Consider the following 21,535-nt stretch of genomic DNA (forward strand, 5'->3'; position numbering starts at 1 on the left):
ATACAACGAGAAGATGAAAGCGGTCAATCGCGACACAAACGAATCATGCGCGGTAAACACCAGAAAACCATCAAACGCTGTCAGTCTCTCATCGGGTCAAAATCCAAAGACTAAAGATGCAAACGAGTTTTGAAAATGGACGGGGACGGGTGGGGCTCGCCCAGCATGTCACGGAAGGTCATTCCGGAGGGAAGCGCCGGCGACGGAAAAGGCTCCGTCCCCTCCGAAGCTCCGCCGGCGGCATCCGGCACGTGCGCCGGGCGGGCGCTCCGGGTCGGGGGAGCTCAGAGAGCCGACCGGGGGCCGGGCCGTTTCGAAAAACAAACGGAATACAGAAAAGTAGTGATGGGACGATGATACCTCAAGGAGTGTATTGACACACCTCACAAACTGTGTCGGCACGGTATCGACACTGTGTTGGTCGCCCAATAGTGACCCGTCCAGTAGTTATAAAATCATTGCAGGTAAAGAAATTCCTTGTTTGTGTAAATGCTAAACGGAGTTGGTATGTAAAATGTCGCAAATTTGAATTACAATTTTTATGTAGAAAGTTTTTGTTAAATCGTGTGAAACAAAAGACAAAAAAGTGATTACGAATTTTTATTGAAGAACAAAAGTGTCGAAAGGCGAGCTCCCCAGCCTCAGAAAATACTCTTTCACATGGTTCAGATGACGATGGTAGCAGAGAGTTTTAAATGAAAGATCATGCAGATGCGGACATGTTTTTTGGTTCCATTTCCAATGAGATGAATGGAAAGGGGACCGAGCGACTCTTTGCATTCGTTCGCCGCTGTTCACAAAATCTCACTGACATACAGCTATCGAGGCCAAAGCTTGATCATTTTTGACGATTGACCCCCCCCCCCCAAAAAAATGGAATCATCGAAGGAAAAAGCCGCAACGCATGCGATGCGAATGAAAGCCTCCGCGACGAAACGACGACAACCTTCCCATTTCACGTCTTTATTCGACTTCTTTGGCCGGCGAGATCTCGCGCGCGGAAGAGCAGACACTCGTCGTGAAAATGGAGGTTGCGGCCGAATGCGCACGCGGAGACCCGGCGGGGAGAAGGCTGCGGAGGTGGCGTGGGAAGGACGCGCCCGCCACAAGAAAATGACAAAAGGGTCACGGCGGCTTGACGAGGACGAGCGAGAGGGGGGTGGGGGGTCCGGGTGGGCTTCACGTGACGGCGGGAGAGGAAGGAGGCGCGGCGCCGGGCGCGGTCACAGCTCCTCGGCCATCTGCAGCAGCGAGTTGATGGCGGCGTCTTTGTCGCCCTGCTGCGCCTCCAGGACGCTGCGCACCACGTCCCGCTCCAGGTTGGGGAACATGTCCTGCAGGGCCTTCAGGTCGGCTTCGGAGCACGGCGCCGCCGCCGGCGGTGGCGGCGGCGGCGCGGCGCCGCCGCCTTGCTGGTTGAACACGGGCGCCGCACCTGAAACGCAAGCGACAAGTCCACCAAAAGGTCCCCCGATTTCAAACTTTGAAACACCGGCCCCCGAGTTTTCAAAGCCCAACTTGAAAGTCGATCCCCGCTGGACATTTGGACTTTGGGTTTTGCGCTCTCGTTTGAAAGCTCAATGCTCGTTGGAAGCAAACGGCTTGCTTTTGGTTGGCGGTTCGGAAGCCCAGCCCGAATTTGAGAATCCCAACACTATCGGGACTTTGAAACTTTCACCCTACTTTCCGAGCCGAATTGGAAATTTAACAACCGCAACTTTGTAGTCGGCCTCATGCGTGGGTGCGCCCAAAGGCAAAACAATCGGCGGCGATCGGCAGCGCAAAGAAGTGGGCCATTTTCGCTTTTCCGAATTCGCCCGAGGTGGCTTCCGGAAGGTCTCGCGAGCGGCGGCGGCGTGGCGGAGCACTGACCTGCGATGGGCACGTAGCCCACGCCTTGTTGGTACACGGAGGGCATCAGGACCACGGGCTGCGTCATCATCCCCGCCGGGAAGGACTGCGGCGCAAAAACACAAGGCGCCAACGTCGGCGGCGCCACGCGGTCGCTTCAACGTCGGCGGGAAAGTGTCGGCGCGCAAACTCACCGAGAAGGACATGACCAGGTTGATCATGCCTTCCTTGTCGTCGCCCTGCCGGCCGCTGAGCGTGAACCACTCGTCCGTCGCGCCGCCCTCCCGCACCGCCTCGGGGATGCTCACGTGGGTCCACGCGATGCGGTCGTCCATGGAAAACGCCCGCTGAGCCGACAAACCGACGCAATCAAGACCCGGCCCAAAAAGGAAGCGCTCGTGCCTTTGCGTTCGGCGGCTCGAGCGCGCGCCCCCCCCAAACGACGAGACAAAGTTTGTTCTCGCGGCGCGTATGAAGCGGACGGTTGCGCGCGTTTCCGACGGCCGCGTGCGCGCGCGGCGCCGCTCGCCTCGTCAAAGATCTCCAGGTAGAAGGAGTCGACGGCGGGGGGCAGCGCGCACTGGATGACTTTGTTCCATCTCGGGTTTTTGGCTCCGTTGTGCGCCGTCGGCGTCTCGTAGACGGCGTAGCCCAGGCGCACGCGGCAGTACGGGTCCATGCGAGTCATGCCGTAGTTCTTGGCCAGCTTTGCCTGGAAAGCAGGGGGGGGGGGGGGGAGACAGGCGCCGAGCGTGAGCGCGCCGTTCGCTCCAGTCCCGCGTTCGCCCGACTTGTCCTGAAATCCATTTGAAAGATCAAACTTGAAAGCCCAAAATAGTCGCCATCAGGGGCAGGCAACACTTGATGTTTTGGCAGGCTACGTTCACGCCGCAGCTCAAGTTTTTTGCCCAACGGCGACACAGATTTTTTTTTTTTTCATGCGGTGCCAACACGACACGTGTTTGTTTCATGCTCAATGTCTCATTGGATGAGAACTTTTTGGTTTCAGCCGCAGCTGTTGTGAAAGCGCTACGTCGATAAAGACGGGTCGCATTATAGCGGCTAAAGTGAACTTGATGAATCGGAACAGAACGCCGCACAAAGTAAAAGGAGATGCAAAGAGGAGTTGCGGAGAGATGGTCCCCATATTTAGTTAGTTAGTCAGTCCAGATTGGTTTTGAGTATGGGGCGGCATTACCTGGACCACGGTGATGCTCAGTCGCCCCACGGTTCCGATGGCGCCGCCGTACTGCAGCTGACGTGCGGCTTGAGCGTCCAACTGAATCTGATGATTAGGGTGGTGGTGATGCTGATGGTGATGATGGGTGGACGTGATGCGCAGGAAGTCCTGGGGGAGCTCGCCCACGTACACCTGCGCGCAAATAATCCAGCACGATGAGGATTGCGGTCGTCTCCGATCGCTCCAAACCACAAAGCGCGCGCGGGAATAGTTGCCTAGGATTGCATTACGGTCGATCTTCCGATGTTTTGAGTGGTGTTGCGCTATTGTTATTTCCGATTCCGCGTCCCCAGGAAAGCGCTTCGTGACAGCCGCAGTCGCCGGATGAGCGTTGATTCGAGATGTATTGTGCCGCCCCCCGGTGGCCGAGGCGCGCGCAGCGGGAGGAGAGGCCAGAATTCGTCGCGTTCAAACAGCGAATCCCCGAAAGTCCCGTTCGTCGCGATACCGTCGAGTACGATCGAGCGGCTCGCTCTTTTTGTTTTTGGGGGAAACGACGTGCTCAGAAACGTTGCCGTCCTTTGAGGGGCGTCTATTCTCGTCTCGGCGGCCGGCGCAGATAGAGCCATCGAAGCTCGGAGCCGCCCGCTTTAGCGGCTAGCCAGCTACACGAGCCGATTGCGGCGGTTAGCCCGGAAAGCCGTCCCAACGTTCCGCTTTTGTGGTGAGAAAAGTCACGCGTCCAAGTCGCGGTTTTTTGGGGGGTGCCTCAAAGCACGCCTTCGATGCGATTGCGGAAGTGACCCGCAAAATCCCCCCGAACATAAAAAGAAAGCATCTTACCTCTCCCCGCTGTGTGCTGATGGTGGTCGCCATGTCGCTGTCTCCCCGACCACCCACCGCGGCGATTTTTGTTCACGTTTTTCAGATGGGACCGATTCGAAACAGGCGTCGACTTCAAAACAAATCTTCTACTTCCTGGAAATAGATCTGACCCGGAAACAGATGAAGCGGAAGTGACGCGCCGTCACCTGTCCGCACTGCAACCGGACTTCGCACTTGACTCGCTCGAAATTCCAGAAGCCAGCGTCACTTGCTTGCTCAAGCGTTTCCAAGCGCAACTTTTCACCGCGGCAAATAAAAATCCTGTTCCCATTTGAATGTTTTCAATGTTGATTATCATTTAGGACCCCTGGCGTTCATTTATTTACTTTGACATTTCAAAATATGTTTTTGCTTAACGTGATATCTATGTTGTATTTCTCTCATACGTGATGCTTCCGATGTGTACAGTCTCTTAATAAAGCCCCCCCCCCCAAAAAAAACACACACACACTGGCATCGTTTGAATCATGTGAACATTCTTTAATTATACTCTGTAGAACGTATCATAATAACGACGAACAAAGGTCAAAATGTACTTGTCACGTTGCTCCGCCCCCCCACCCCCACACACACAAATTACGGGCCACGAGGGAACAAACACGTTTCAAAAGAAACGTTTGCAGTGAGCCAGCAGTGTACAATCCGCGGTGATTGACATAGCACGTCACCTTAGTAGGGGCTCCGTAGGGTCCTCCAAAAATTGGAGACCGGTTTCATATTTGATTACTCAACCGTGTTCAAGTCGACTCGATGCGATGATGAACCTTTCCTCGTTTTCCTCCCGGTGTGGCATCCGTCCGCTTCCGGTCTTGGTATTTCACAGCAGAAGCTGTGCGCCGAGGTTCCGAGTCAATGCCAAAATGGCATTCGTGATTTGGGGTCTGTGTTTCTTCGACGTGAGGAAGACCCATTTTGACTTGGGTGACAGATTTGAAAGTAAGTTTCAACAAAAATCTCTTTTTTGTCCCCAGTTGCAAATCCTTTGGTGACACGCAGAAGCAGGAATTGATTCTGCCGCAAAGTGCAGAGCCGGCTGTATTTTGTGACCGAGCGGGCCGTTGGCCACACCAAAAACCCGGAACCCCCCCCCCCCCTCCTCCAACTGATGACAGCTGATGAAATGAACATGATGAAATGACAATCCAAACGCTATGTAACGGCTTTCTTTACCGCCTTCTTAAGGCAGGCTTGGGCGCACGTCCGAGCGGGCGAGGTCCACCAGGCTGGCGGCCGCGCGCGGCGTCCCGCTTTTCTTGCCGCGGCCGACGTTGAGACTTTGGGAGCGCAGCGCCGGGAACTTCCTGTCGTCGTCGTCGGCGTCCGCCTCCTCGTTGTCGGCGCACTCGCACGGGGAGACCAAGATGCCCACACCGGAGAAAGGCCGAGCGGGCTCTCGGCTTCGATCCGGCTCCGGGGACCGGACGCCGCCTGGAGACAGCGAGCGGCACAAAGAGGCCTTTGAGCCGGCGGCTCGCGCGCTAAGAAGCTCGTGTGGGCTTTGCCATTGAGACGGGAACCGAGACCGGCTCTTCAAGCCCTAACCCTGGCGCTAAGCCCTCATTCGAAAGCTGAAGCGATGTCCGAGGCCTTCTTTTGCCGTTGCTGTCGTGTCGACGCTCCTCTGAACGGGTTGTAACTGGGAAGTTAATTCCCTGTGTCTTCTTGGCATGTATACTTCAAATCTTAACTTCAAACCCAAACTAGGGCTTGGACCCCAAAGTCTGTCTAGAAACCCTCATTTGGAACCCTAACCCCCGGTGCCAAACCCAAAGTTGTCTTCATACCTTATGCGTGGCATGTATTGCCGATTCCAAATCCCAACTCTGCTCGCAAAGCTCGAGACAGAGTTCAAACCCGAACGCAGACTCGAAGCCTTGACTGTGGCCGGGAGCCTGAGTTTTTCCACTCTTCCCATCTGGCTTTCCCCTCCCTCCCCACGAGGACGCCGTCCTACCGGTGTCGGGGCACGGCGCTCGTCTCTCCGGACTTCCGGCGACCGAGGCGGCGTCGTGCTCCGGCCGGTAGCGGTAGAGGCTGCCGGCGTCGACGCTATCGAAGCTGCCGCGGCGGCGCGGGGAGCCGGGGCCGCCGCCGCCGTCGCCCGCCGCGGAGCCTCGGGCACTTCCCCCGGAGCGGTCGGGCTCCACGCCCGCCAGCTTCTCCAGAGCGTTCATCATGCGGGCCGAGAACTCCTCCAGTTGGGCCAGGCGCAGGTCCACCGTCTGCAGGGACGCCTTCATGGCATGCTCGCGCTCGTTCACCTCCTCCAGGCGCATGGACATGTTCTCCACCCTGCGGCAAAAACCCACAGCGTTGCGATCGGCGGCTTTTCTGCTCCCTCGATGTGCCGCGTCGTTCCACATCCGGAGAAGCCGCCCCGTGAAAGGAAAAAGCAAATGGTGAACCACGTTCAACGACTTCCTGCCAGGGAACGTTCCCGGCGCGAGGAGGGGCGGCGGCCGACCTCTCCGAGGTGACTCGGATCCTCTCGTTGTTGGACGACTGCTTCTCCTCGTCCTTTGCTCGGAAGTACTCGTCCACGCACTGCTCCTCAAACTCGTGGAGGCTCTTCAGCTCGTCCGCGCCCAGAAGCAGCTCTGCAAACAAAGAAGGCGGCCGAATCGCCGAAGTCATCGGTGGCGTCACGCGCCGCGGCGAAAATCCTTGTGACAGAGCTGTATTTTGGGTGGGCTAAGTCTTGGCGCCGAGGAACTATCTCAAAGCCAGTCGACTACCTTGTGGCGTCTGCAGGGAATCGAGCCGCTTTTTGCCATTTTGAGGCCAAGTGCGGAAGAGTTGGAAAAAGCATCACCTTTAAATGAATGCCGGTCCAAATTTTTAGTTTGAAATATTTGGGCGTAGATCGGGGCGGTCCGGTTTGGCGCTCGAGAGCATTTGTTCGGAGTCATCAGCGCACAACTGGGCTAACACCCATTTGTGAAATAGTAGTCGAGAGGACATCTCCCAACCCAGTTTGTTCCTTTTTTTTAAACTTCTTTCTGCAACCTTTCTTTCTTTTTTTCTTTTTTTTTTTAAAAGATTGGAATAAAAAATGAATCCATAGGTTGCGGGTTCGATCCCCGGCCATCGTGGCCATGTCCAAATGTCCTCGAGCGAGATACCGAACCCTCCCGATGCTGTGTCATCGGCAGGGAAATGAGGAGACGGCGTGAAGCGTTTTGCGTAGCAAAGCGCTAGATGAGCGACAGCCCGTTCAGCATTTCCCATGAAATGGCGACTGATTGGGCCAACGGTTGGACTCGGACCATCGACGCACATGGCTTCGAGTTAGTTGTTTTGTTTCGATCTGTTTGGGCCAACTCCTGTTTCCAAAACGGCCACGCCCAGGAAACCAGGCTTCACCTTTCTCCCAAAAATTGAATTCATGAGAAACGGCGGACCACCGTCGTACTTCGGTTAACGGGGCGGGGGAGGGGGTCTTACGAAGGCGTCTGTGGGTGTCGTCGCGCTCGGCGTCGCGGCGCGGCGGCCGGAGGCCGGCGCATCGGCAGCAGAGCCGCTTGAGGACGATGAAGACGTGAGGGAAGACGATGAGGGGCGGGGGTAGGATGGGCCGGTCGTGGAAGGTCATGATCAGCTGGTAGCGCTGGAACTTCCACACCTGGTTGGAGATGGACTTCACCTCGAAGAAGGTGTTGCTGCCACGGCAAGGCCGCGGGGACAACGTCGGCGCGTCAAACGAGGACTGCGAGGCTGCGATCGCGACGGGCCGAGCCCAGCGCCGGCGCGCGTACTGACTTGAAGACGGCGATGAGCAGGTTGACCAGCAGGATGTTGGCCACCAGCAGGTAGCAGGCCATGATGGCGGGAGTCAGCCAGGCGCCGGGTATGCACGGCGGCAGCTTCTTGCCGTCCTCGTCGTACATGTTGTCCCCGCACGGAGCTGACGCGTGCGCACAAACAAACGCAAACGTGCTCAGAACACACACGCACGCACACGTGACAATCTTCTTAGGACGTTGCGACGGCGGCCCGCCGCTCTTGCTTACGATTGATTTCCATGGCGTAAACTGAACGGGGAAAAAAGAGAAGAGGACGAAGAAGACGGAGTCAGTCCGACGGCAAGAGGAAACAAATCTCACGACAACACCAAGGCAAAACAACAACGACGACGACGACGTGTGACATGACGTGTCGAGAGTAAAACGGGTGCTATTGCCCCCTGCTGCACTGGAAGCTCAGCTGCAGACTTTAGCCCAAGAACGCTTCAATTTGCTGTGTGTGTGTGTGTGTGTGTTACTTTATGCGTGCGTTTCTGATTGGACGCGCGTCTGTTGGCATTTGCATGTGCGTGCACGTATTTGTGAATCTCGGTGAATCGCTTGGGATTTGAGTGTGTTTGTGCGCCTTAGAAACTGCGCACGTGTGGGGGTTTGTGTTTTTGCTTGTCGGCATGCGCGTGAGGTCGCTGTCGGTCATTCAATGCGGACATGGTAGCGTGGAGTGAAGACGAACGAAAAAGCAGAAGCGCGTCAAGGGGAAGCCTTACTATGAATTCTAGTCTTACGGTCTATGGAGTCGGCAAACACCTCGCCGTAGATCATCCAGTAGGGCATGTAGAAGATGTTGCGCGCCAGGCGCCAGGTGGGCTCCTCGTCCGGGTGCAGGATGGCCTGCCGGGCTACGCCGAAGCTCATCAGCACCACCAGCATGATCACCACGAAGTACAGCATGTCGATCATCTGAGACGCGCAAAAAGGGGCGTCAGCCCGACTCGCGCCCGCAGTCGAACAAACGAGAAACGCAAAGGACGGACGACTTCGGGACTGGGCGACGGCGGCCCTCGAGGGCTTTTCAGGGGCGTCATCGGGCTTCTCGCCGACTAACTGATCATTTCAATCGGGCGCGTTGCAGCAGCGGGGATGGCAGGACCCGAATCCCTTCGCCCTGCCTACGTAAACCAAAGTCAACAAATGCCAGCGGTCGCTCAGATGAATGCGGAAGTTGGGCCAAGCAGCAAAATCTGCACCCCACCACCACTTGCCGTCGACCGACCAAAAACGACAGGGCACCTGCTGAGGTCATCACCAATCATTTGCCTTCCGCTCCCCCGAGTACGCAAATGGTACTCGCTCGGCCCGAAAAAGTGTGCAGAAATGTCATTCGGAGTGGATGGCAGTACTGGAGGATCACGAGTAAGCGGTTCTACTACTACAGGCTCGTGAGATGTTGTTCTAGCGTTCCCCAGGTAAAATACAGTCCTGGAGACGAGTCACGGGAAAAACGTCGCTTGTAATATAGACATTGCAGCAGTGCGCAAAAAGGTCTTTCGCCGAGAACGTCGGCGGCGCAAGACACTCGCCGAGCATGATGCATAACGGCACCGCCGAGGAGTTCGGGGTAGCGCGGCAAAAGCAGGAGGCGGGCTCGGCGGAGCGCTCACCATCTTGCCGATCATCATGACGTAGGGCCCCAGGTACTTGTTGACACCAAAGATGTCCAGCACGCGGATGTACCAGAAGATGATGTCCACGCAGTAGATGACGCGGCCGTAGCCCATGTAGGGCTCGTTGTGCAGCCGCAGCAGCAGGCCCAGCACGAAGACCCAGATGGCCGCCAGGTCCGTCAGGTTCCAGTAGTCCTCCAGCCACACGTTGATCTTCTGCTTCAGCTTGCCCGGCTCCGACATCAGGATCTTGAAAAGTCACATGACCGTTGTGTCGTACAAACCCCACCCCCAAAAAACCCGCATCCACGGTGTTCAGAAAAATCGCAATTCCATTCGCGAGAGAGTTAGGAATCAAACCTCAAGATAGAGACACCGCCAGCGCGATGCGTCGGGAGTAACGCGCACGCTGCCGCCCCCCCCCCCCCCCCCCCCCGCTGTATCGGAGGCGCAACTGCGACCACCGTCATCCATATTGATAACTCAACTTCACGAGTTTTTTTTACCTGTCGGACCTTCTCCAGCCCCAGCGTGATGATGTAGGAGATGACGATCCACTCCTGGAGCGAGGGCCAGCGCTCCATCTTCACCAGGATGATGTAGTTGTACAACATCAGGTACACCAGGTACGAGATCTGAAATGCCCAGCAGACATCGACGCTAGTGCGCCCTGGTCGTTCACTCCTCAAAATGTGTCCGATTGGCGAAGGACAGACATATCACACGCCGGTGGGAAAGTCTTGGCCGGTAAGACCAAGACTGGTCCGCCCTGGTTGTGAAGCAGTCAAAATCGATGTCCCCATTAGCTAGGAACACGTCGTGGTTCCGCGAAGACTAAGGCGTCGAAAATATTAGACAGTGGTGGGAAAAGGTCACTAATAAGACCTACGCTGCGGTTCTACCGACGCACACTGGTTGTTAGCTCGTGGACTCTGATGTCACCGGTAGCGCAAGGTATCGCCGGTAACACGGAGACGCCGCCGCGGCGTGCTCGTCGAGCTATGTGGGCGCGCATTTTGAGCCATCGATGGTCTCCGCCCAACGAGATGAACAAACTCGCTCTCCACGGAAGGGCCGACAAAACCTCGGCACGTTCTGCCCGAGAGTCCGCGCTGACCAGCTGGCTTCGGTCTTCGCACAGAACTCGACCGGTCCCATCCCGCTTCAAACAGTCCACTCTCAAGAAGCCCTACGACCGCGGTCACAAAGCCCTTCCAAAAAGGCCAAAAGAAAGAACATCGCCGGCGGAGCCCTGCCGGACCCCTTTGCGGTTTGCCTACCCGCGGGCTCGTCGTCGCCAGACGGGACAAAGAGGGAGGCCTCGAATGACCGTGACCGCTACTTGCCGTGTTGAACCAGAACTTGGTGAAGGGGGCATTGTAGAACTCGTAAATTTTCCTGCCGACGGGGATCCTCCTGCCGCCTTTCTTCCGGTCGTCCTCCTCGTCTCCTTTCTTGGACGCGGCGTCCATGTTGGACGCGGCGTCCTGGACCCAAAGTTCGGCGCCCGGTCAAAGTAGGAAGGACCGAGGGGCTCCTCGGGAACCCCTACCTTGCCGGACTTGGCGTCGTCGTCTTTGTTTCCGCTGCCCTCGCTCTCCTCGGACGAGCGGAAGGACGTCTCCTCGCCTGGGCGGAAGTCCAGCAGGAGGATGGCGGGCGGGAAGACGATTCCTAAAATCACCTGCGGAAGAAACGGGCACTCGGAGGCTTTGCCACGCTTGGACGGCAAGAAGAGGTCAAGCAAAAACAAAAACGCCGGACCGCTTCGAGCGGCCGTTCGGGTCGCAAAAGGGCGGAGCCGGCGTTGCGGTTCTCGCTTCCTCCGTATCTGCCCCACGTAGCCCTCGCTAAAACCGCAACATTGCTCCTCGGGGAGGGGGGGGGGGGCCAACCGCCCGCAACGGTCGGAAAGAAAACCCAACAAGCGAGCCGCGCAAAGACTCATTTCAATCGAAAGCACCAAGACGGGTCGGGACAAGCGGGCGTGGTATTTTGGCGTTTTGTCGAAGGGACGACAGGAAGCAAAGACGGCCCGCCGTCCGGCGAACCTTCCCGTTTGCCATCCGGCGGCGCGCGTACCTTGAGGCTGTTGCTCTTCCCCATGCGCAGACATCCCATCCACATGTCGGTCAGCAGCATCTGGCTGCAGGTGTGCGCGATGAAGTCCCGATGTTTGGCGGCTACCGCCAGCTTCAGGCAGGTGGAGTTGCTCCAGTTCTTCAGCTCGTAGGTCAGCAGCTTCATGGCCACCTGCTCGTCGCGTTTGTACGACTGGTCCAGAAGCTCATAGGCCAGCTGCCCGAACTCCCTGCGGCGCGCCAAACAAGGGTTGAGGACGGGCGGCCCCAGGGCGAGCGCGCCGCACCCCCCTCCGCGTCCTCACTTGGAGTTATTCTCCAGGTCCTGGTAGATGTCGTCCACCGGCTCGCTCTGGGACGACTCGTGGGCCATTGCCTTGTAGAGCTTGCAGGCCACCAGGGCTTTGGCCATGGCCTCCTCCCCGCGCTGCCACAGGAAGAGCGCCATCTTCTGGCGCTTCATGAGCACGGCCCACACCATCAGCTCGTGGAAGGGGTACTGGAAGCGGCTCACCTCGGGGTCGTCCACGTCGACCTCCGCCTCCTCCTCCTTCTTCTTGTTGTTCTTCTTCTTGCCCTTGGCACGAGGCTCGTCATCCTGGAGGCGGCCAGAGAGAACGTTTGCCTTCCGTGCGCCCTCGCGTCCAGACGCCGCCGCGCGGGGGGGGGGGGGGCGACGTTTACCTCCATGCCGAGCAGCTTCAAGGCTTTGGGCTGGAAGACAAAAGGCCAACTGTCATCGGGGGACGTCCCATCTTGTCAAAGTCGTCACGTTGCGAGAAAAATGTTGAGTTCCGACATATTATGAGGTCAGTAATAAGGCCAGAATAGTCCGAGAAGAGCAAGTTACGCAAGAGTGACCTTGTCACGCTACGCCCGAAAGACTGAAACGCTACCCGACGAAACGCTCGATAAACATTTCAAAAAGCGGCGCGTACCGAGACGGTGATTCTCTCGCGTACCACTAGAGGGAGCCCGCGGAGAAAATCCAAGATAAGGACGAGGCCTACGACTCGCACGCGAGTGTGGCCGCTCGCTCACCCGCTTGAGGCCGTACAAGTTGTTGTAGAGAGCCCTGAAGCTCTTCCGGGTGTAGATGCAGCGATAAGCTCCGCCCATCAGGAACTCCAGAACCAATCCGATGTCGATCAAGGTGATTTGGTAGTCTGGAGGGAGGTTCCCCTAGAGAGAGAAAACAAAACGGTCACGTCAGTCATCAAGACGCAAAGAAACTCCAAAGAACACCGAGAGGTGTTCTTTCAAAAATCTTGTCACGCCAATGCCGCCAATCACGTGCGACCGACCTTCTTGACGTCTCGGACGACAAAGTGCAGCGTGTTGGCGGGTCCCAGCTTCTGCGCAACGCGGGGACACAAACAGGAAGGACCGCGTCAGAGGCGGAGCCGCGGGGGGGGGGGGGGGGGGGGGAGTCGGCCACGTCGCTCGTATCGCGCGGCGCGCGTCACAGGACTCGGTCACGTCGCGCGCCAGTCACACGTCACGCAAGTCCGTCGGGCCCTTCGCTTTTGTCACCGATCTTGCACGTCGGACGCGTTTGACGTGTCGCTTACGTGGGGACGCGCGTGTCGCTTACGTCATCGGCGTCAGTCCTCCGGTCGAGTTTCCGTTCCGTGTCGCGTATGCGTCACGTGACTCGCGTGTCCGTCATGTCAAGTCGGTCACGTCTTGCGTGCGAGTCACGTCGAGCGTCACGTGTGACAATCACGCGTGTCTGCGTCGGTCTCGTCGTGTCTGACGTGTCGGTCGGGTGTCACTTGCGTCTGACGGTGTGTGTGTGTGTGTGTGTGTGTGTGCGGCGCGGCGCCCGCAACCGTGTTGTAGAGTTCCTCCAGACGAGGGATGGTGAGGAAGTGATGAATGTTGACGCCGTTCTCGATCAGAAGCTTGACAAAGTCGACGCGGTCCAACACCAAGGCGTCCATCATGGCCTGCTCCAGGGAGTTGACCTGCCGCAGCGCCACGGCGCTCCTTAGCCATCGGCGTCGGTGTCAGAGTCGGCGTCGGGACGCTCGCCTTACCCAGCCGAGCAGCTCCAGCTTCCTGGGGTCCGTCTCCTCCGGGGGCTCCACTTTGGCTTTCCCCGCTTTTCCTTTCTTCCCCCGAGCTTTCGCTTTGGTGGCCGCCGCCGCCGCCGCCGCCGCGCGCTGGGCCGCCGCCGGGCTTTTGGGACGCTCGCTCAAGGTCACCGGCTGCACACGAACACTCGCGTCGAGTCCAGACCGAGGTGATGACAGTTTGGGATTTGTCATCGTACCGCCGGTTCCTTTTTTTTTTTTTCTTTCATTCCCTTGGTTTGAATTCGTTTCGAGAGTTGGTTTGTTTCTATTTTGGGCAAAATGGAAAAGAAGCGGGAGCCGTTGGCGTGCGAGGATTCGGCAAATGGACTCCATTGGGAGTCTTTCGAATTGAAAAACCGGATGGAAAAACAGGCTTCCCATCAGCCCCTTTGCCCTCCTTCCCGAGCCCGAGACCGGCGCGCCAAGGACGTCGCCGCGGAGACCACGAGCTTGGCGACGCGCACGCGCCTACCATCACCACGCCCATACGCACCGCCTTCGTTGGATTCCGATACCTCCCCCGCCCCCCCTTCCATAATTCTGCAAGCGGTCCCATTTTCATTTCAATGAACAAAAATGTTTTTTCAATTCGTTTCTAGCTTTCGCAAGCAATAATATCCTCGCCGCGACTTCTAGTGTTGTCGGCAATAGTTGGTCGGAGGCGCGCGGGGCGGGCGCGGTTTTGAGCTCAAACCAAGGAAGTGCGTTTCGGGACGGCGCGAGTGCGAGCGTGCTCACGGGCCAGCGGTGTCCGCGCACGAAGATCTGACTGCGAGCGATGTCCACGCGATTCCAGGCCAAAGCCAAGCTCAACTGGTCGCACGCCGAGGCGTTGGTGCCTGCACGCACGCGCGCTCGTCAGTCCCTCGCCGTGAAGGCGTCACGCTGAACTCTGACCTTTGAGAAGCGCCGTGAGGATGGACATCTCGATGTCCTGCTGGCCTTCGCCGCCCATCCTGAAGACCGTGATCTGAAAGCCGGCGGCAAACGACGTTTCAAAGATTAGGTGGCCAACGGGGGGGGGGGGGGCGCGGGGCAGTTCGCGGTAGCGCTCGGCAAGCGCCGGCCCGGACGCGCGCGGGGTGGGGCGTGTCGCTCGGCGCGCGACCCACCAGCGCTCTCTTCTTCATGCACTCCATGACCATGAGGAAGATCTGCTGCGCTGGGCCGCGGTTGTAGTTGAAGGTCTTCTGAATGGTGACCAGGAGCTGCTCCTTCACGCCTTCGCTCACGGACCTGGAAGGCGGAGGAACGGCGGCGTCGCGTGAGCCGTAGCGCAAATCGGGCGCGCGGCGCGGGAGCCCGTCGGCGGATTTAGGCCGGCTCGACAAACGCCACCGTACTTCCCGAGCGACCGCCTCTGTCCGCAAACCCCCCCCCCACAAACCGATTCATCCGCAACGAGGACGCTAGAAAGTCCAACTAAACATCGAGTGTCGTGCCCGGTCCGAAGCCAAAGACTAAAACCCACGACTTTGAAAGATGGGCGACCAAGGAGGGGCCTCGCCCAACGCTCCTTCCAAAGAGAGGGAGCGGCCACGCAAAAGGCTCCTTCTCCCCTCGCATCCCACCCGGCGCTTGGTTCTCGGCGCCTCTCGTAGCGTCCGGTCCCCAGACACGAGCCGCTCAACGGGTCGGGTGGGACCCTTACGAGATTGGAAAACCAATCGCAGGATCGTGCAAAGAATTCTCAGTGAAGGCGCCATGCGCTCCCTCCGACGAGGTCCGGTCAAGAAGCCCACCGGGCACGCTTCACGGAGGACCGGCGGACTCCAAAGTAGAAGAAAGAAGCCGGATTTCACACTCACAGTCCAAGACCCGAGTTCCGGACGGTCGGCTTGAGATAAGGAGCCGGGGCCCCCCCCCGAGCGAAAACGCAACGAAAGCGCTACTTTGACCTCCGCCGAGCTGGACCGTCAGCAAAAGTCGCACGTCCGACCGCCGCCGCCAGGAGGCGACGAGGAAACTCAAGAGTTTGCGAGCTTTTCAGTCACGGCGAGCAAAACGGCAAGGCCGCTCGAGGCTTCGCTCGAGGCTTCGCTCGCCGGCGCGGAGACGCCACTCACCCGTCGGGCTGGCAAAATCTGTGCGCGAAGGAGATGATGTCGGAGGCCCGTCCGCTGCCGTCGCACACCACCACGGGGACGGGCGGCTCCTCCCGCAAGCTGTCCAGGGCCACCGAGATGACGTTGGGGCCCCCTTCCAGGATCAGGCACACCACGGGGACGCCTTGACCCAGACCTGCGCGGAGGCGGGGGGGGAGCTCGTCGCGTCGGGGGGCGGGGCGCCAAAAGCGTCGGCGGGCCACTCACGCGTGTTGATCTTCTGCAGCGCCACGTGCTTCTCCAGCTGCCGGCGGAGTCGCACCTCGGCGCCGTACTTGCCGGCCGTGCCGTCGTCGGCCAGGATGAAGTGCGAGTGGCCGGCGCCGAGCGCGGCCAGCTTGCTCGGCGGGTCGCCCATCGTCCCGTACGGACGCGACACCTGCGCGAAAACCGCGTTCGTTTTCAAATGGATGCGTCGAGGGAATAAAAGGGATCTTTTATAAATAAGCGGAACACGTGACTGTATTTCTTTCACTTGACAACAAAAAGAAAAAATCTTGAGCGGTTGAATCGGTCAGGCCCCGTTACGTCCCGCTGAATAATTGCAATCGCGTTAAAAATGAAATCGGATGGAACTTAACTCATGGATTTGAATTGTATCGATGTGAATTCTAATCAATACTTTCAATGGAATGGTACCACATTGAATTAGGGGACTTTCATCAGAAAAAAAGCCCCAATTTATTAAAAGAAGGCCCGCAAAAATGACCAAATTTAACCGTGCCGTGGAAATTTTGTGATTAGAAATCAATCATTCTAAATTCATAAGATGAAAAGTACTTGTATTGCGTGACGGAGAAGCGCAAATTAAAAAAATATATATATCCGGTATACGATGGATGAAGATGTGATGAATTGGTGAGTTTCAGGGGCAAAGCAAATGCGGGCATTCCCCCCCTTTTTTTTTTGTTGTTGCCAATTTAACAAGCAATCACCATGACGGGAATATTTCCATGAAATAATTGTACGGAAAGTTGCATTAAAAGCCAAATGAAATATCAGGAAGGGAATTTGAAATCACACGTGAAATACGAAATGGTCACACGAAAACACGCAAAGGGATCATGACAAATGAAGAAAGGTCATTTTGTTTCAAAAACAAACAAACAAATAATCCTCATCAAAGGTCTGATGAGGTACGAGAAGAGCGCGGTGACTTTTCTCCAATCGGAATGGAAATGAAATTTGGATTTTCACGTCAATCGGAACGGGAGGCGGTCGGAAAGGAAAAAAAGGCTGCGACGGAAGGCGTCGGCGGAGGAAGGCGGGGCGCTCTCTCTCACGTCTCTGCCGAGGAGGTGGTCCTTGTCGTCCACGATGCCCCATGGCGCGATGCCGACGGCGCACACTTTGCCGCGGGACTTGGACGAGTGCTCCTTCAGGGCGTCGCCCACGTGGCGGATCACGCCTGCCGCACACGCGCGCCCTCCAGTTAAAAGGACATCCCGACTTGGCTCTCATAGGACGTGGGAAGTCAACGGTGAAGTGGGGGGCGGGGGGGGGGGGTGCGCGCCGTACATGCCAATCGCAATGTGAATCATCGAAAATGTTAATACTGAATAGAATTGAGTTCAGGTCAAGGCAGTCGCTTCTTGTCCTTGCGATACGAACGCAGCCACCACCCCCCCCCCCCCGCCACCCCCCCGAGACACACGTTCCCCGCGTCCGCTCCCAACTTTGCGGTGCCGTTTCAGGAGGCCGGATGGCCATTTGGCCACCCGCCCGTCGGACGTACCGGTGCTGACGCCGCCGGTGAAGATCCAAGCCCCGGTGGTGACGGCGGCTTTGATGAGCCCCCGTCCGAAGACCTGCCGCAGTTTGGGGGGCAGCTCAAAGTTCTGCAGGCCGCCGTGGACCGAGATGAGCAGCGTGGGCAGCTCCAGCGACCACTCCTTCACCATCAGCTGCAGCAGGCACTCCGGCTTGGAGTCGAAGGACACGCGGATGTACTGCGGGGGGTAGGCGGGGCGGGGGGACCACGCGTGAAAAAAATACGCCGGACGGGGCGCCGGTGGATGTCGAACAAATCTGGCCACTTGAGAGGGAGGGAGAGGATCGGTGGCGTACCGTACCGTGGCCTTGTTGACGTGTCCTCCCTCCTGGAACTCGATGACGCCGTACGCGTCCGTGGGGGCGGCCCGGGTGTGCTTGAGGGCTGTCCAGCGCTCCGGGGGTCGGACCTCCGGTCGCTCCGCCTCCGGGACCGCCGAGTGCTGCGCCACCGGCCGGCCGCAGCCGCACCTGCCGGGAGAACGGCGCCGAGTCGCGTCGGGTCGAGCGCGGCGAAAGGTGTCCTCCGCCGGTCGCGCCCCGTTACGCAACAACGGGCCTCCGGACTGCCCCTGAAGCGGTGCCGCTAAAATTTCAGGCACGTGCGCCCGCTCGGTCTTTTCCCTCATTTTTTTTAACGATTTCATTTTTCGGTCGTCGTTTGGCCACCCCTGAATTTGCACCCAGGTGCGACGTGTATCTTCAAATGGGGAGTTCCCTCATCGCGTTGACGACGACCAACATTTCCGATTGGATTTGAAACTTTTGCTTGGAACACCGCAAGCGTTTTTCTTTTTGAGTTGAAAATGGCTCGCCTGGAGTCTCGTCGTGGCCAAAGGTCGAACAATCCCAGTCAGCGACGATGCGCTTTGCTGCAGTAAATAGTCGACAAATCCTCGTTGCGGCGGGCGCCAGGCGCTAAAGGAGCGAGATGTCACGCCTTTGTTGCCATTCTTCTTCTTCTACTCTCTTTGGCCGTCGGCACGGATGAGCGCCGCCTTCTTCGGACGCACCCGCCACCACCCGACCCGGCAGAAGCCAAAGTAGACGGACGGACGGACGGACGGACTTTAACACGGCATTTGCGTACCTGCTGGCGTCTTTTCCTGTCACGATGTGCGCGCATTCTCTCTTCTGGAAGGTTTTCTCGATCCAAGCTCTCTGCAGCTGAAACGAGACGGCATTGAATCCCGCGCTATCGTCGGCACTGCCGTATTTCCTACCGCGTACTTTAAGCGTGAGCGTCTATTTCTTACCGTCGATGTCGTTTTTGTGTGGTGCCTCGAGATACGATCGACCGTCCCACTGTTTTTTTTTGTTTTTTTTTTTAACGGCGGATGTCAACTCAATTCGGCTCGCTCCACAAACAGGAGCGGTTTGTCCAATTGAGAACATTGAATCCAAAGAGGGGTTTCGAGGAAGGTGCCACTCCCAGAGAGTGAGAAACCCAAACGCGCTTTTGTTTTTTTTCCCTGAAGAGATGACTACATTTTATCATTCATTTCAGCACCGGAGGCCCGCAGGGATGCGTCCTCTCGCCTCTGCTCTTCTCCCTCTACACGAACGATTGCACCTCGACACACCCGGCCGTCAAACTCCTAAAGTTGGCAGACGACACCGCGGTCATCGTTCTCATCAAAGACGGCGACAAGTTTGGAACGAAGGCGATGTGCGCCTAAGCATGCGGGTGCGCGCACGTGTGTGTGTGTGTAAAAGAACCGGCCTAATTTTAACGAGAGTGAAGCTTTCCATTTCTTGATGGTTCCAAATCCTCTTACACAATAAACATAAAAATAAGTAATCCTGCTCAGCTTTTAAACCACTGTGGTAATGTTTCATTGTGATCACACACACACACACACACACACACACACACACACACACACACACTGCGTGACATTGCACTCTGCATAATGGAGGATTAACATGAACATAATTAAGCCTCGTTTACATTGTCATCATCATGTAAGACATAAAGTCATATGTACATATGCAGTACACATATTCTCTTCTGTGTATATATATATATATATATATATATATATATACATATATATATATATATATAGATGAATAGACATACAGTACGTATATAGGATCCATATATATCAAGTGTGTACATGTCAATCAAACAGTTACTTCCTGTCCACGAGGACATTTTTTGTCTCTTTAAAAAATATATATATATTTTTTAGCATGATGACTGTCAAATGTCGCTGTCAAGTTGGTGTCGCTCAGAAGACAAGTTAGCATGTTGTCGTCAAGGATGGCAAATTGTCTCTGAGGGCATCGAGCCGTCTCTACTGACGACCGATTTTCTGGAAGGACTCGAAGTCATCTCCAAGACCGTCCGGCCGTCGCACGGTTGTCTTTGGAGACATCCGGTCGTCTCTGTGGGCATGAAGTCGTCGCTGTCTGGAGACGTGAATTTGTTTCTGAGGCCTTGAAGTTGTCTCCTGAGACTTCAAGTCAAATCATGTCCGGGTACCTGAAGTTTTTTGTTTTTGTTTTTGTTCTTCAAGCGGTCGTCAACGAATTCCCTCGTATCTTAAGCCGGGCTCTCGAGTTGCCTTCGGGCACCTCGAGGGGCGGACTTCACGTTGCTTGCGGGGAAGCTCGAATTGCCTCGCGAGTCGCGGTCGCAGAGGACAACGGCGCGGTCTCGGATCTGCCTCCGCGGTTTTGTCTCGAGTGTCGACCGCCCGGTCGTGCGCGGAGAGATGCGAAGGATGGCGGCGCGCGGTGCAGAATGTCGGAGAAGGTTCGACCTACCCTCTGCGATCCGGACGAGGCGCTGCGTTTGACGGACGAGCGCTTGAAGGAGCCGTCGCTTCCTCGCCTTCCTCCGCCGTCCATCCTCACGCGCCCGCGGCCGCCCTCGCGCCTCTCCGCGCTCTCTCCCGAGCCTGCGCCGCCTTTGGCCGCGCCCCGACGGACTGGCCTCGCTAATCCCGATTAGTCGTCTTTAATGCACGACGGAGATTTCATAAACGCTGATGGCAGCGCAAAAGTACGACTCGCCCGTCAGGGCGGGCGCTTCCATTTCCGGCGTTTGTCTTCGTCGACCTCAACCGCGTTGCCCTTTGAGGCGACGGCGCGGGCGATTCTCGATCGGTCTTTGAATGCAAAGTCGATTGCGCCGGGCCTACCGAAAAATCTCAAGCGACAAATTCCGCCTCCAACGAGGGTCTACTCGATTTCACCCGGGGGGCCCCGTTTCCTCGCCGAGCGCCGCCCGACCGGACGCGGCCGGGTTTTCCTTTCTTTTGGTCGGACGCGCGCGTGCTTCGAAACGGTTGGCGCCGTTGCGGGTGCGAACGCGGCCGCCTTAGCCAACGGAAACCGTTGCCCTCATCCCTCCTCAATCGGGCGCAGGGGAGGCGCGCGGCCTACGTGGCGAAAACAGAGATCGACGGCCTTCGGAAGGAACCGCAAGAAGCTCGCCGCTCGCGGACCGCGCGTGTCACGTTAGCGAGGTGGGGGTGGACTCCAAAAAGCAGGCGGGAGGGAGGGAGGAGCAGGGCGGACTTGAAGAAGCGTATCGATCAAACGCAGAAAACTAAATCAGAAACGTAGTCCGAACAACAAAACGAATCCAAAGTATCAAACAAAAGTTGACGGCGGCAAGCAGACAAACACGACAGTAGCAAACTGGGCGTTCTTTTAAAGCAATAATGACCTAATGACCAACAGGTGTGCAGCTGCAGGGGGAGCCCTACAGTGCCACCTGTTGGTCCCAAAAAGAATCATGACAGCGCAAAGTCTTCTGCAGCCGTCCTTGGTTTCCGCGTGCGAGACCGCATCCCCGATGCGGGGACGCTTTGAAAACGACACAACGTTCTACAAGGCTACGGGCGCTTCCGCGCGTTCCGATGTCCTCGTTACCGGCGGAATGTGATGACATCCACCGCGCGCCTGCCCTCAAAGTCACCGCACCAGACGCTTTGCGAGGTGCGTCCGGGCCGGGGGAACCAAAACACGCTCGGCGTGCCCCCCCCCCACCCCCCCCGGCCGCTCGTTGATCACATTTGTTCTTCAAAAGCGCGTCTCGAGCCGATCGGCGTTTGCATCGGTAGCCGAGAAGGAGCTCCGAGCTTCCGAAAGGCTCCGTTCTGGACCGCGGACGGCCGTCTGTCCCCGTGCGTTGTTGCTTGTCGTTTGCGTGTTTGCATTTGCTC

At 57.3% G+C, this 21,535-nt stretch overlaps 2 protein-coding genes across 5 annotated transcripts; both read right to left on the reverse strand.

Annotated features, from left to right (window-relative positions):
* Positions 1 to 587: 587 nt before the first annotated feature.
* On the reverse strand, positions 588 to 4,042 carry tollip (toll interacting protein). Of its 3 annotated transcripts, XM_086108055.1 has the most exons (7): positions 3,875 to 4,042; positions 3,050 to 3,223; positions 2,381 to 2,563; positions 2,046 to 2,198; positions 1,873 to 1,957; positions 1,397 to 1,435; positions 588 to 1,364 (listed from the first exon to the last, which is right to left on the reverse strand). In XM_086108055.1, the coding sequence occupies exons 1-7, from the start codon at positions 3,905 to 3,907 to the stop codon at positions 1,180 to 1,182; spliced, it is 852 nt and encodes a 283-aa protein (XP_085964181.1). In that variant the 5' UTR covers positions 3,908 to 4,042; the 3' UTR covers positions 588 to 1,179. The 3 variants fall into 3 exon arrangements, with proteins under 3 accessions (XP_085964181.1, XP_085964182.1, XP_085964179.1); XM_086108056.1 differs by having other exon boundaries at positions 588 to 1,435; XM_086108053.1 differs by having other exon boundaries at positions 588 to 1,435; positions 1,873 to 2,198.
* Positions 4,043 to 4,372: 330 nt separating this feature from the next.
* Positions 4,373 to 20,279, reverse strand: LOC147208163 (transient receptor potential cation channel subfamily M member 1-like). 2 transcript variants are annotated; one of them, XM_086108057.1, is made up of 28 exons: positions 20,130 to 20,279; positions 18,448 to 18,524; positions 17,660 to 17,828; positions 17,323 to 17,536; positions 16,871 to 16,995; positions 15,795 to 15,966; positions 15,549 to 15,723; positions 14,595 to 14,718; positions 14,380 to 14,452; positions 14,221 to 14,321; positions 13,444 to 13,614; positions 13,237 to 13,371; positions 12,709 to 12,759; positions 12,446 to 12,586; positions 12,089 to 12,118; positions 11,710 to 12,002; positions 11,406 to 11,634; positions 10,876 to 11,007; positions 10,670 to 10,810; positions 9,830 to 9,958; positions 9,321 to 9,572; positions 8,445 to 8,619; positions 7,927 to 7,947; positions 7,676 to 7,820; positions 7,361 to 7,575; positions 6,381 to 6,513; positions 5,871 to 6,208; positions 4,373 to 5,344 (listed from the first exon to the last, which is right to left on the reverse strand). In XM_086108057.1, the coding sequence occupies exons 1-28, from the start codon at positions 20,211 to 20,213 to the stop codon at positions 5,094 to 5,096; spliced, it is 4,296 nt and encodes a 1,431-aa protein (XP_085964183.1). In that variant the 5' UTR covers positions 20,214 to 20,279; the 3' UTR covers positions 4,373 to 5,093. The 2 variants fall into 2 exon arrangements, with proteins under 2 accessions (XP_085964183.1, XP_085964184.1); XM_086108058.1 differs by lacking the exons at positions 4,373 to 5,344; positions 5,871 to 6,208; positions 6,381 to 6,513 and having other exon boundaries at positions 7,367 to 7,538.
* Between the last annotated feature and the right edge of the window lie 1,256 nt (positions 20,280 to 21,535).

Source organism: Hippocampus guttulatus, chromosome 3 (genome assembly GCF_054856545.1).
Source record: "Hippocampus guttulatus isolate MCC_2025c chromosome 3, RoL_Hgut_1.0, whole genome shotgun sequence".
NCBI classification, from domain to species: Eukaryota; Metazoa; Chordata; class Actinopteri; order Syngnathiformes; family Syngnathidae; genus Hippocampus; species Hippocampus guttulatus.